This window comes from Polypterus senegalus, chromosome 11 (genome assembly GCF_016835505.1).
Source record: "Polypterus senegalus isolate Bchr_013 chromosome 11, ASM1683550v1, whole genome shotgun sequence".
Classification (NCBI taxonomy): Eukaryota; Metazoa; Chordata; class Cladistia; order Polypteriformes; family Polypteridae; genus Polypterus; species Polypterus senegalus.
Genome location: NC_053164.1, coordinates 124152413 through 124165853, shown reverse-complemented (window position 1 = coordinate 124165853; position 13441 = coordinate 124152413). Strand labels below are relative to the sequence as shown.

Sequence of the window (13441 nt, the reverse complement as noted above, 5' to 3'; positions counted from 1 at the left end):
TCTATTTACTCAATTAAATTTTTCTAATTTGGAAATAATCAATATGTGTGTTCAAATATGAATACAAATGCTTTTGGCTTTGTATCTATTTCTTACAATTTTATACCTGTAACAAATGTGGTATCTTCCATTTTTCTTTGAGAAGAGCACTATTAAAGAATAAATTCATGGACATTTTTTTATTTTTATTGTACACATTTGTCTAAAGACTATGCTAAGTGACACAGAAGATCACAATCTTGGAAACATTTGTGAAGCAAGAATGACTAGTCTTCTTTCAAAATGCTGCTCTGAATAACAAGCACCTTTTGATCATACTTTTAAGGCATGTGTTTTAATTACCATGCTACTGCCAGAAATAAAAATCAGAATTATTGGTAAATGTAATAGAGAATTAGGCAAGGTTGACAAATGCTTTTTACCTGAAAAGCTAAAATGATAAAATGCAATTTTCTTTAAAGCTGTTAATTCTTTAATCTATTGATAGTAAATGTTTTCATTCACACTGGCAGTCCCATTTTTCATGTTTTAGCCTTATGCTTCACCCTAAAACTTTCAGAGTCTGGTGATTACTCTATTAGTGCAAACAAAGTGCCAACTCCAGTCAAGACTCCAGTAATGATAATAACTAATGGGATCAGCTCAGGTCATAAAAGCATAAAGAGGGAGAGAATGTCTTTCTTTCAATGTGGCACAATGCATAGCTCAAGAAAAGTGCACTTTATCAGGCAAACTTTTATTAAAGTAGGCAATATCAAAAATGCATGGGCTACCAACAAACCTGAGAGGTTATAAACGTAAGAAAATTTCAAATCCCCAATATTTTTAGTTAATTATTTCTTTGAATGTTATTATAAGAAATAAATGTGAACTAAGAAAAAACCCTCATTCATGGAATTTGCATAATACATATACAGCATGGTACAGAAAACAATATTATGTTTTAAATATCCACTTTAATAACAGGATAGGTTTCCGTCCAGTTGCTGTGTCTCTGTCATTCAAAAAGATGGAACGTTACAAACTTATTGAATAATAAATGTATTGCTTTTGTCATTCCAATAGATGGCACATAACAAATATTAACACTGCTTTCATGAATCCTACACTAAATGGCATATAACAGAGACATATGCACTTCATGGTACACTTCAAATCTTATCGCTGAGGTCTATGTGGACTGATTAGATTTCAACCCATCATAGATAGGTAGTACAAATAGTAAAAATATAATGTGTTTTGTCAAAAAATATTAATCAAGCATATCTTGGATTAGTGACTCTTGAAAAAACAAGATAACACAAATTTGATTTTTTAAATCAATTTACCTTTGCAGAAGCATACTCAATGAAAACAAAAGGAAGACTGGCACACACTAACAATAACATGGAGTATGGCATGGTACTGTAACCACAGAAGTTTACAGCGTGCTGACAGTTCAATCCCAGCCTGTGACTCACTGTGCTTAACTTGAAATAGAAAAAGACATATAAACAATTGTTATGTGACACATTAAAAGCTACTCTGATCAAACGTGCTAGTCAAATATACAACAGTAACAATATTAAGGGACAAAGAGGAAAACATAAATACCCATAGCTTAAAAAAATGGAGAAAGCCTGTTTTGAAAATTTCTACTCTTTTCTCTGCTAAATAATCATGGGTTTTTCTGTGGCTACATACATAAATTAAGAGAGCTTAGAAAATGATTGAATGGTTAAGTATTTTATTTTAAAACAAAATTCCAAGGCTCTTGCAGAAATATTTCAAAAAAGTTTTTGAAGGATCAACTCCTGTATAAAAAAGTTTAAAGCCTAAATAACAAAAGGACAGAAACAATTAAAGGAGAGATATAAATCTAATAACCAATATGTTTGTTAAATTCAGAATTAAGGAAGGAACTAATGCAATTTCACACTGTTTTAACATTATTACATTGGTTATGTGTGTCCTTTAGAACTGATTTTAAAATGCTATTAATGGTACATAAAACAATAAGTAATCTTGCTCCATCTAATAATTTGGAGTGCATACCCTCCCACATTCCCAATCATAACCATTGGTCTTCTAATGGTGGTTTGCTTACTATTCCAAGAACTAAATATAAAACAAGTGGCAAAGTGGACTTTTGCTGTTATGCACCAAAAATCTGGAATACTAAAGAACATTTTAAAAAATTCCAAAAAACTCACATTTTTAATTTTGTTTCTCTTTGGATGCATTTTACTTCTACTTCTGAATGGCTGTACATTCATAGAAATACTATATTCTTCAAACTTTCTTTGCAAACATTGTTAACCTCTACTTTTCTCTGCATTCTTTTCTGTTTTTTTCTGTGGTGGAGGCTTTTGCCACTACATAAGCAAAGTACAGTACTGTGCAGTCACCTGTGACATGGAACATAAGTGGATACTCCATTTGTCGATGAGACCCACTGCATTAAATCTCCTAGGATGAAACTTAAATAAAGATAATGAACTACTTAACGTCCTTGACAGGAAATATGGTAAAGCCAGAGTGTCTCCCAGGTTAGTCTGTTTAATCCAATCTAAATTGTTAAGCCCAAATAATGCTTGTGACAGTATTGTTGCCATCATGCTGCAAAGAAAACAAGAATATTTCTCTTTATTTTTCCACTCTGTGGTAACTAATCAATATTCATTTGTGCAACGGAGCCTTTAACTGAAACACAAAGCAGCATGTAAACAAGAGGCTGTAAAACTAGTTTTGGACAAACTGAAACTGAACCATCAGTTGAATAAAGAGATAGTAATGACAGTGTTAAATTGTCATCCAATGTTCAAATGAATAATTAAAGTGATGCATATGGCATAGTATGACCAAACTGCTGTGATATGCTTGATGACTTCAGTCACGTAACACTGCAGCGGGGTGCTATATCTGCGTTGCAAAAAGATTGTGATCAAGTGAAAGATCAAGAAAGATGCTCACCTCCTAAGCTCTTTTCATAATGCAACAACTACAGTATCAATGTTTGTGTCAGGAGAAATATGGAAGTCACTATGCCATGCACTGTGATAGCCTACAACAGGGGTACTCAAACTTTTTGAATGCCGGTCCACATTCAGTTTGCCACCAACCATCGGGGTCTGCTATAACCAGGTTTACCGTGTAGGTCTGTAGGACTGTAGGTGTAGGTCTGTAGGAGGCTAGTAATAGATTCAATGCAAATGATACAATTTTTACAGAAGAACAAGACATGCACAAAACATGGAAAACAATTCAAAAAAGTCACATGACTACTTGCAATTAACACACCAATTACAACAGTTGGTATGTAAATGATTGTCACTCAGTGTGAAACTGTTGTTTCGATTTCATAATAGCAGCATAGTTCGGTGAGTAACCAGTCAGTGCACTTTTCATTGCATTCGTGAGGTTCTGGTCGGTAATTACACTTCGATGTTTCGTTTTGATAGTGTTCATAGTGGAGAACGCACACTCACTAGATTATGTTGAACCAAACATAGTGAGCACGGAAATCACCAGTTTCTTTGCAGCAGGATACTGAGAATCTGGAACAAACTTTGACCAAAAAATTGTTATGCCGACTTCGTTCAATTTTGCTTTCAAAACGTGAGAAGCTTGCAAATCAGCTGCTTCCATTTGCAACAGTGACAGGTTTGAGTTTGGAAAAATTGAGGCAGCCACAGATGTCCATTCACCGTCAGTTTTCTGAAATCCTTAAAATGTTCATCAAACTTGACCTTCAAATGATGTAGAAATGTGGAAATCAACTGAAAACATGCCGGTTGATCAGCTGTCATGCAGCTCTTCAGGTGTGGGAAATGCAGCATCTTGCCACCTTCCAAGTCATTGATGAAAATGCTCAGTTTTGTTTCAAAGGCACAACATTTTTCTTGCAATTCGACAACGGTTTTGTCTTCACCCTGAAGTGACAAATTCAGTGTATTTATATGTCCCATAATATCAACAAGAAATGCCAGCAGTGCGACCTTGTCACTGTCTTGAATAAATGTTAAAAATTCTGCAGCTTTCTTTGTATTCAAGGACTGCAGGAAGTCAGCTACATCTTCACGGAGATTCCAGAACCTTTCCAACACATGGCCCTTGCTTAACCATCTGACATCATTGTGAAGCAGCAAATCTCCAAATTCTGCAGACATCTCTTCAAGAAAAGAACAAAACAGATGATGCTGCAGAGACGAATTACATGGTAAAAAATTCACTCATTTCACAAGAGTAGACATCACTTCCGCCAGTTCGTCACAAAGTTTTGAACAGAGGGCCGACTGATGAATGATGCAGTGATCAGCAACAAGGTTGGGCTGAAGTGCCTTCATACGAGTGACAAGTCATCTATCTTTACCTGTCATTGCTGGTGCCCCGTCTGTTGTAAGGGAAACCAATTTTGTTACATCCAATCCAGCTGCATGCATAAACTGCGAAAATGCTGAAAACACGTCCTCACCGCAGGTCTGTTTTGCTAGCAGTAGTAATGTCAGAAACTCTTCAACAAAATTATGGCCATCAAAAAATCTTGTGAACACACAGAGTTGAGACATGTCAGTTTTATCAGTGGATTCATCGCACGCGAGAGCAAACAATTCAGCCTGTTTAAGATCTGATATTAACTGACCACCGACATTGTCAGAAAGGTCATCTGCACGACGACTAGCAGTACTGCCTGATAATGGTATCTGCTGAATCAGTTCAACACACTTTTTGTCGCTAAACAGAACCGAAGAAGCAGACATCATGCATTCTTTCAACAACCTCTGCATCAGTAAATGCTTTCTTATGTCTGCCAAGAACCCAAACAATGCGTAGTGAAGCTTCTGTAACATTTGATTGTGTGGTGGTCGCTTTCGTCATTAGTGATGAACTCACTACCAACAACGACTTAAGGGCGTCGATCTTATGCGAACGGAGCTCTGACTTCAAAAATGCCAGATTTCAGTTATTTGGCATAAAAAATGCCAGTTGGCAACCCTGTTACAGAGCAAATAATAAAACAACAATAATTTTGGTGCTTTTATATTCGGACTTTTGACTTACGCAGAAGACAGTCGCAGCCCGCCAAAAACGACTTGGCGGTCCAGATTGTGGACCGCAGTCCGGAGTACCCCTAGCCTACAATAACACAATGGACATGTCCTGGTCATTTCCAAGTTACAGAAAAAATATAAGAAAAGTATACATGCTTCTACTGTCCCGCATGCAAGGTCAGGCTGTGCATTGGTGACTGTTTCAAAACATATTGCACAAAGGATGTGCACTAAATCTGCATCAATACAGTGGTGGTCAATAGACATATCTTTCCTATTGTATTTATGCTGATGTTTTGATAATTATACATTTTTGTTAGTAATAGTGTTTTGTCTTGTTGAAAAAAAAAATCAATGTTTTTGTCTTATTTTTCTGGGGGTAAACATAATGCTAACGAGGCTATGTTCATTTATGTTAGGTAGAATTCCTAAAAAAAAGCGTTTGGGGGCTATCTTTGGATACTATCAAAGATAGCCCCCAAACTCTTTTTATTAATTTTATTACAATCCATACAAAGCAATTAAGTTTTTACAACAAGAAAAATTAAGTTAATAACAGATTGATCCCCACCCCTGAGCCCCCAAACACTTAACCTGAAGGGCAGGGTAGACTGAGATATCATCAGTGTTATTTGAAAAACTATTACATTTTGATAAAGCAGACTTGGAGCTGATGAGCAGAACCTCTGTCTGAGTTGGAGGAAATTGAAAGAAAACCAAGATTTTATTTCATTGAGGTAGGAAGGAGGAAGGACAGAGTTGGGCTTTGTAGATGTATAGAGCTGACTATTGTCTACATAACAATGAAAAATGATTCAAAATTTCTTAGAAATTAAATCTAAAGGCAGTAGATATATTAAAAACAGTAAGGGGCCAAGCACCGATCTCTGAAGAACACCACTAGTAACTGGGAGTTTTTTAGCTGAACAAAGTGAATATGATTAGGCAGATATGAAGTAAACCAAATAAGAGGAGTATCAGTAATACTGATGGCAACTAAACGATTCAACAAAATATTATGTAATACAGTATAAAAGGCTGCACTCAGATCAAGTATGATAGGGGCTGTTAAAATCCCAGCTCCAGCATCCATCAATAGGTCATTCTTGCTTATTTATTAGATTTTTGGTATTTGTTCTTATTTTTTTTTATCAATTTCTAATTTGTTTTCCTTGTAATTTTTTCTTTGACACCATGTAAAGCACTTTCAGCAACATATGAATATTTGCTATAGAAATAATCATTGTTGTAATTCGATTTGATTTTTTGAGAGAATAAGGCACCTTGTTTCTATTTACATGTTTTTGACAGCATGCCAGAGAGTTGGACATTGGGGTTTTCCTTGAAAAACTACTGTAAATGCAGGCATAAGCATTACAGAATGTTTCAAGGCAGAGACTGTCATAAATATGTGCAGTGAAAAACTTTGAGGTAGAAAGGAATGTTCTTTAACTTGATCTGATAAGCGGTTACGTTTCATGGGCCAACCTGCATAGCTGACGAGGTGCAACTCAGGCCAGTTTTCTTGGGGGCTACAGTATGAGATGACTGGGCCTATCACAACAACTGAAGATACAAGGAGCGGATTTAATATTGGACAAAATGCAATTATAAACCACACATATCACCCTAATTCCATAACAGGAAATCAGGCGCTTTTACTATAACTCACATAAACAAAAAGAATATGTCAATTCTTGAGAGATGGCGTTCCAGCTGTAAAGCTAGCCATGATTTATGGGACAGATTTGGCAATCCTATGAGACAACAACTCAAAACGGGAGTTTGGAAAACAATGCGGAATTTGAACCAGTAAACTAACAGTATGGCTGCAGAAGCATAATCATCAGTATCAAAGCAGGTCAAAAACTTATGAAAGTAGTGCTTTTCACGTCATGGAAATATTTTTTGGTCTTTTCGAGTTTAATTCAATTAAGATTTTTTTTATTATTATTAAATACCATGCTTTAGTATAGGCTGTCACCGAATAGAACTGTGGAAATCATTTACAGCTTATCTTAAGTCTAACCCGAGGCAGGGTAAATGTACAGATTGGTAAGGCTTACAGAAAAACGCACACTCTGGATAAGATTAATATAGTCATACTAGTAATAGATAATGGATAAGTATACTATAATAGGCTTTCCCGTCGTTGAAAGTAAACTTAATGTATTCTATCGTGTAGCGAGATACGGGCGAATCTATCTATTATGACAATGTTTCCAAAAAAACAACTCCGGCTGCAATGCGATCCAATATTTGCAACGCGCCAAGCAGTGGATATTGGCTGAAACAGTTTTCTAGAAAAAAAAAAAGGCAGAAAGTGCTTCGCTGGCAGATTTTGGGAGCCTGTCGGAGACGGCCGGCCCACTCTCCTCCTCACCCGCAGCGGCAGCTCTGCCCCCTTCATCTCTCCCCCTTATTCCCTGCGCTCCGTGGCGAGTTAAATGGCAACTTACGGCAGGTCACGCAAATCTGAGAGATAAGTGGGATGTGAAACGTACGGCGCAGCCCAGCCCGAGGGAAGAGTTACTAAAAGACAGTTTCTTAAGAGAATCGAGTCACCCCTGAGGAGCAATGGGCCGCATTCCCCGCTCCGTCCCGCGGACGTCGGTGTCGTCTTGTGCGAACCCACGCCGTGCTTAGACTCTCGAGTTCGAGAGGAGAGCCACAGAGACGCCGGCTCAGGGTTCCAGACGACAGTCGCCCCCGATACCAGGAGCCGCGCAGGGGCAGAGCTTTGCTGCTAAAACACGCCCTCCAGAGAGATTTCGTTCCCCCCCTAAAAAAAAACTCCCAGTTTTTGTTACTCGTGTCTTCGTTCTTTTCTTTATCTCCATCCTATGCTCGCTTCGCTTTGCTGCTCACTGTAGCCACTCTTCCCAAAGTTGCCCTGCAGTTCCCGAGCTATGGCTCCGCCGCTGAGATGCGTCCTGTATTGCCTCATCCTCCGCTGCTGTCTGTCCGCCGTCCGGAGCATGGATCTGGAAGCAGAGGAGCTGGGCTACGAGCTGGAAGCCGACGACTACTCCGAGGTGATTGACTACAAGGATCCCTGCAAAGCTGGTGAGTCTGTGAAAGGAAAGAAGGAGAGACAAGAGAGAGAAAAAAAAAAAAAAAACCCAAAACAAACAGGCAGGGTGATCGCGGGACACAGTAAAAACAAATCAATACAAAAACACAGTCCTCTGTAAAAAAACAAATATACAAACACACAAGCTAAAAAAAATTTCTTAAGTTTAAAAAGAGGCTGGAGTTTACAGCTGCACTTCCGAAAGGACACTTTGGAACTATTAGTTCAGTGACTCGTTGTCCAAATAGCAGTAATGATTAACATCAAAGGCACATTTTGTACCTGGAATTTTGTTAATGTTAGATTTTATACACGCTCAGAAGCTGTCAGTGTGAGCATTGTTTTTTTTATTGACTTAGGAAACCCTGTATTCATTTTAAGCGCTTTTGCAGTTGCCTGCTAGAATTTCGACACAGTTGAACTTTTTTAACACTTGAACATCAAAATAAAGTGTTTTTATTTTATAGCGCCATTCACATATGCAAATAAAGAATAGTTATGCGATTGCTTTAATATATAAAGTACATTACAACAGTTGGTCACTTAAATAACGTAAATAAGTTGCTCAGGGTCACACAGCCAAGCAGAGGCGGTAGTGAAGTGGCACCCTGCGGTTTAAACTCCAGTCCCTTAACCCATTTAGCCACAGTGCCTGCTCAGTCATCCTGTGATGTCACTGCCAAGCAAAGACAACTTAACAATGACATGCACGTCAGTTCTGTATACTGAACACATGGACAGTGCTGTATGAAATAAGATAAATAATAAATACAATCAAAAGTACATTTACACATTTCCTTTATCTTTGAATATAAAATATTTTTTAATCTCTTTATGACAATGCCTGTGGTGAAAGGTAGTACATGAAGCAAGATGCAAAAAATAAGACATAATTAATAAATCATTATGTATGATCCTCATTTTGGATGCACCATACACACAAATGCATTGTTCTAGAATGTATTTCAAGTATATAAAGAAAAAATATGTAAAAGTTAATATCATGCTGAAAAAATAAGAAAGAAATAGAGTTTTGGCATTATGAACACTATACAGTCAAAACATGTCTTTTGCTTTGTTTATTTTTGGATTGTGGGTGATACTGTTGCTTACAGTAATTTTTCATTTTTACAGATACATGCTGATGCAGCGTGTACTCAATGGCTGTGGAATGTATAAAGGTCTTTTTGACATGTTTAACCACTTTTCTTTTCTTTTTATGAGAAAGAGAAGCACATGATTTTTGTCTGTTGTTAAAGTGGAATGTTTGGCCTATTTTTCTGTTTAAATAACTAACATAATATACTGTTCAGGGAAGAACCTCACAGTGTAGAGTAGCCATGTATTTATATTTTTTATGGTGGCTACTTTTATAAAGTTATTTAATTGTGTAGGCATCCTGCATACAAAAACAAAGATGTGAAATTTCCATGTGCTTCATTAATTAGTCATTATAGTTTGTTTCTTTAATATTTAGATTTAGTATTTTATGGCATTATGGAATTACTTTTAATATAAAAATCATGAGTTGTTGTGGCTAGAATGGAAATGCATGGAAAGTTTTTTTTTTCTTTTTTTTCTTCATACACAACATTGAGAGAATTTGCAGTAACGTGTGTGTTGCAGGTCAGGGAAACACTTCTTGAAACAAATCTTCCAGGAGCCAATCAATTTTTGTTAATTTGTTTATAAAGTTATTTTAAACTGGTGTAAGCTTTCAATACTCCCTGCACCCTTGATTCAGTGTAATCCTATGTACAGTAGTCTGCAGTCTTCTCTGACAAATATATGTAAAATTTATGAGTTACCTTGCCTGGTTACCTTGGTCTTGCCCGAGTGAAAAATTGTAAAGATGAAAAAGTTAAAAGTGATTACAAATTAGATACTGTACTACCAAATTGTATTAACCTTATACTTGATACACTTAGTACAGGAATGTTGGTAGTATTGGAAAGCTTCTTTGTACAGTATATAGTATTTTTTTTTTTTCCTTTTTGCTAAAAGAACCCAAAACTGCAATAAATAACTCATATGGCCCCACCTGGAGACGCTTGGCTCCATGACAAAAACAGCGAGAAACATGCTTGATTAAAGAAAATGTTAAATGTAATGGGTTGTACCTTAACTCAAAATTTCTTACTTGAAAGGCGGATGTGGTAACATGCTATATACTAATACACCTGATCTTGACATGTGCTACTCAGTAGTTCATGTTAAGCTTACATAGATCAGCCTGATCCCCCTTTCTGTATTTTGGGATCATATTTTACTAGCTTCCATTCTTTGCAAATGAAAAAAAATGTGCCTCAGGGGTGTTTATATACACAACTTACTTAACTTCCTTATCTGGTCCTGGTGAGTTGTTAGATTTTAGCATATTTAATGTAAGTAGTACCTGTGGCTTTACAATTTTCATATCACTATGCTTATCCTTAGTAGTGTCTTTTATTGTTGAGAGGTTATAAATGTCTTCATATGTTTAACTGTAAGAAATTACAAGTTTTACTGTCTGTATGTTCTAGATAATATGTACTGTTCCTGATGCTCTTCACGTCCTCCGTGCCTGTACTTGTCCTAGTAAAATATTGAAAGAATCTCCTTGGCTCATCTTTTGCATTTTCTGCAATTTTTCTCTTCAAGTGCCTTTTAGCTTTCCTGTTATCCATTTAATCATTGCTCTCATGCTTTCATATGTTCTATGGTTAACACTAGAGTTACAGTATTCGTCTTGAGGTAGCTTCTTTTTTTAGTTCCTTATTTATTCACCACAGAGTTCTCTTTAAATTTCATACTGCTTCTAAATTTTGGGATAAACATCTCCTACATTATATGTAAAACACTTTTAAGATTGCTATACATCTCCTTAACTGTTTTCACACTTGACAGGTTATCCTAAATAGCTAAATAATTTATCATATTTAGGCTAAATATAGACTCAAACTGAGTTAATTGTTTAGTTTTTGAATATATACTCTGCTAAAACACTGTGCATTGTATTATATTATCCATCCATCCATCCATCCACTTTCTAACCCGCTGAATCCGAATAGGGTCACGGGGGTCTGCTGGAGCCAATCCCAGCCAACACAGGGCACAAGGCAGGAACCAATCCTGGGCAGGGTGCCAACCCACCGCAGGACACACACAAACACACCCACACACCAAGCACACAGTAGGGCCAATTTAGAATCGCCAATCCACCTAACCTGCATGTCTTTGGATTGTGGGAGGAAACCGGAGTGCCCGGAGGAAACCCACGAGACACGGGAGAACATGCAAACTCCACGCAGGGAGGACCTGGGAAGTGAACCGGGTCTCTAACTGCGAGGCAGCAGCGCTACCACTGTGCCACCAGAATACTAAATGTGCATTCTACCCGTATTATATTATGGTCCTTAGATTCTAATAGTTTAATCACTCTATGCCCTGAATTCTATCATAACTATTGCAGAATACTAAATGTAAATGGGCATTCTACCAAGGTAATTATAGTTTTGCCTTTTTATATTAGTTTTTATTTCTATATTTTTTCTGACCTTAGTTGGAAATTCAATTTAGTTTTAGTTTTCCTTCATTGTGTGTTTTTAGTTTTAATTTAGTTTTTATTTCACAAAGACATTTCTATCTATTAGTTTCATTTTTAGTTTTAGTAATTATGGCATGGAGCTCCTATGGAGTTTAATTTTGTGTCACAATCAGACAGAACTGTACACTTAACAGATTTGGATATAAGTTTAATGTTAGTGGAAGCTTACTACACTACATGGTTTACTATCTGGTTTTGTTTTTGTCTTATAAAAATAAGCATAATCAAAACCAAATACTGAATATGAATAATTTTACACAATTTTATAATTTTAGTATGTTTTCTATGTCATTTGTGCTGACTGTTGGCACTTTTTATCTTTTCCTTTTATTTCCCAGAATGAAATATACGTACATTTTAAGGTTTGAGTGTTTTTTTTTACTTAAATGTCTACAGCACAAAACATATCCTGCTCCAAAATAATGTTCTTATAATGAAAGCCTTCAATGTTGCATTCAAAAATCTCCCATATTGGGCTTTGTTATTTTCTACCAGCCATATTGTTCTCTGATTCCATCTCAGGCACATACAATTTATAGACAGAATTGTACCACCTGCAGGGTTGAATATATATCAAAAATTAGAAAATAGATTCTACTGTGTTCTGACAGGTGTGAGCATGGAAATTATGGGGGCTTAGGAAGAACAGGACTCTTAGACTTGAATCAGTGTGCAGACCCCACCTAGCTGTATTGAGGAAAACAAAGAAAAACAAGCATGTAGTGTAAAGGTAAAGAATAGCCCATGTATAAGAACAGTTAACCCTTAATGAGCAGAGTAAGAGCAGGCAATAGGAGTATGAACAGCCACAAAACGACAGAGACAGCATCTGAGATTAAGAACAATATATACATTATCTAAACTTGTTTATCCAGAGTAGGATCACAGGAAACCTGGAACCTAATTCAGCAGATTTGGATGCAAGGCAGGAAAAATCCCTGGTATGCAATATGTATGATATGGCTGATGTTAAGAACAAAAGGCATTATATTTCCTCTATATTTTGAGACAGAGAGAAACATTAAAAAAGGGGGGCACATTTTTTTAAAATATAATTCTGCTACTGGATTATTTTCACAATATCGGGTATTTTGAGCTGTGAATATAAACTAAAAAGGATAAATTAATAAAGATAAAATAAATACAAAAGCATATTAGTATGTTTAATTTTTCAGCCCTTGGCAGACTCTCTTCGCCTACGTACCTGTAGTTCAGTAGAGACGTTGCCAACTCGGGAATTTTACAAAGTTTGTATCACTTCGTTGTTAAACTACATTTTTAAAGCAAAAGTGATTGGTCATTAACAATATGCTGATCATGTATGATGACCTAGTCCATCAACAACAAATCAAATCAAATTAATAATATATTGAGCAATTATTATAAAAGTAAAGTTGAATAAATTGGACTCAGCTGCAGCTGTATAAAAAAATAAATAAAAATTAAGAATGTGTTCAGGTAAAGTACCACTACTGGTTAACACTAGAATTACCAGAGCCTACGAAAAAACTTGTAGGTCCGTCCCACCTTAAATCGCTTCTTAAAACCGTTCTCACCTCTCCGCCAGTGTCTTTTGTTAATCTAAATGTGCTGATAAAAGAAAAGCTGCAAGAAGCCGGCTATTCCATCCCTCCTCATGCCTTGATTGATTATCTGGGAGTGAAGTGGAGTTTTAGAGTGGAAATAATATATCATTATTTGGAATACACGCATTTCACATGTATTCCGTTTCTACAGTAATCCGTGTAAACA

The 13441-nt window shown here is 36.4% G+C and overlaps 1 protein-coding gene across 2 annotated transcripts in view; it reads left to right on the top strand.

The window, feature by feature from the left end:
* Nucleotides 1-7438: 7438 nt before the first annotated feature.
* bmp1a (bone morphogenetic protein 1a) overlaps nucleotides 7439-13441 on the top strand; it is a 415384-nt gene continuing 409381 nt past the window's right edge. For both annotated transcript variants that reach the window (XM_039769599.1, XM_039769597.1), the window contains exon 1: nucleotides 7439-8096. In XM_039769599.1, the coding sequence (XP_039625533.1) occupies nucleotides 7940-8096 (157 nt within the window). In that variant the 5' untranslated portion in view covers nucleotides 7439-7939. The remainder of the gene's footprint in view (nucleotides 8097-13441) is intronic.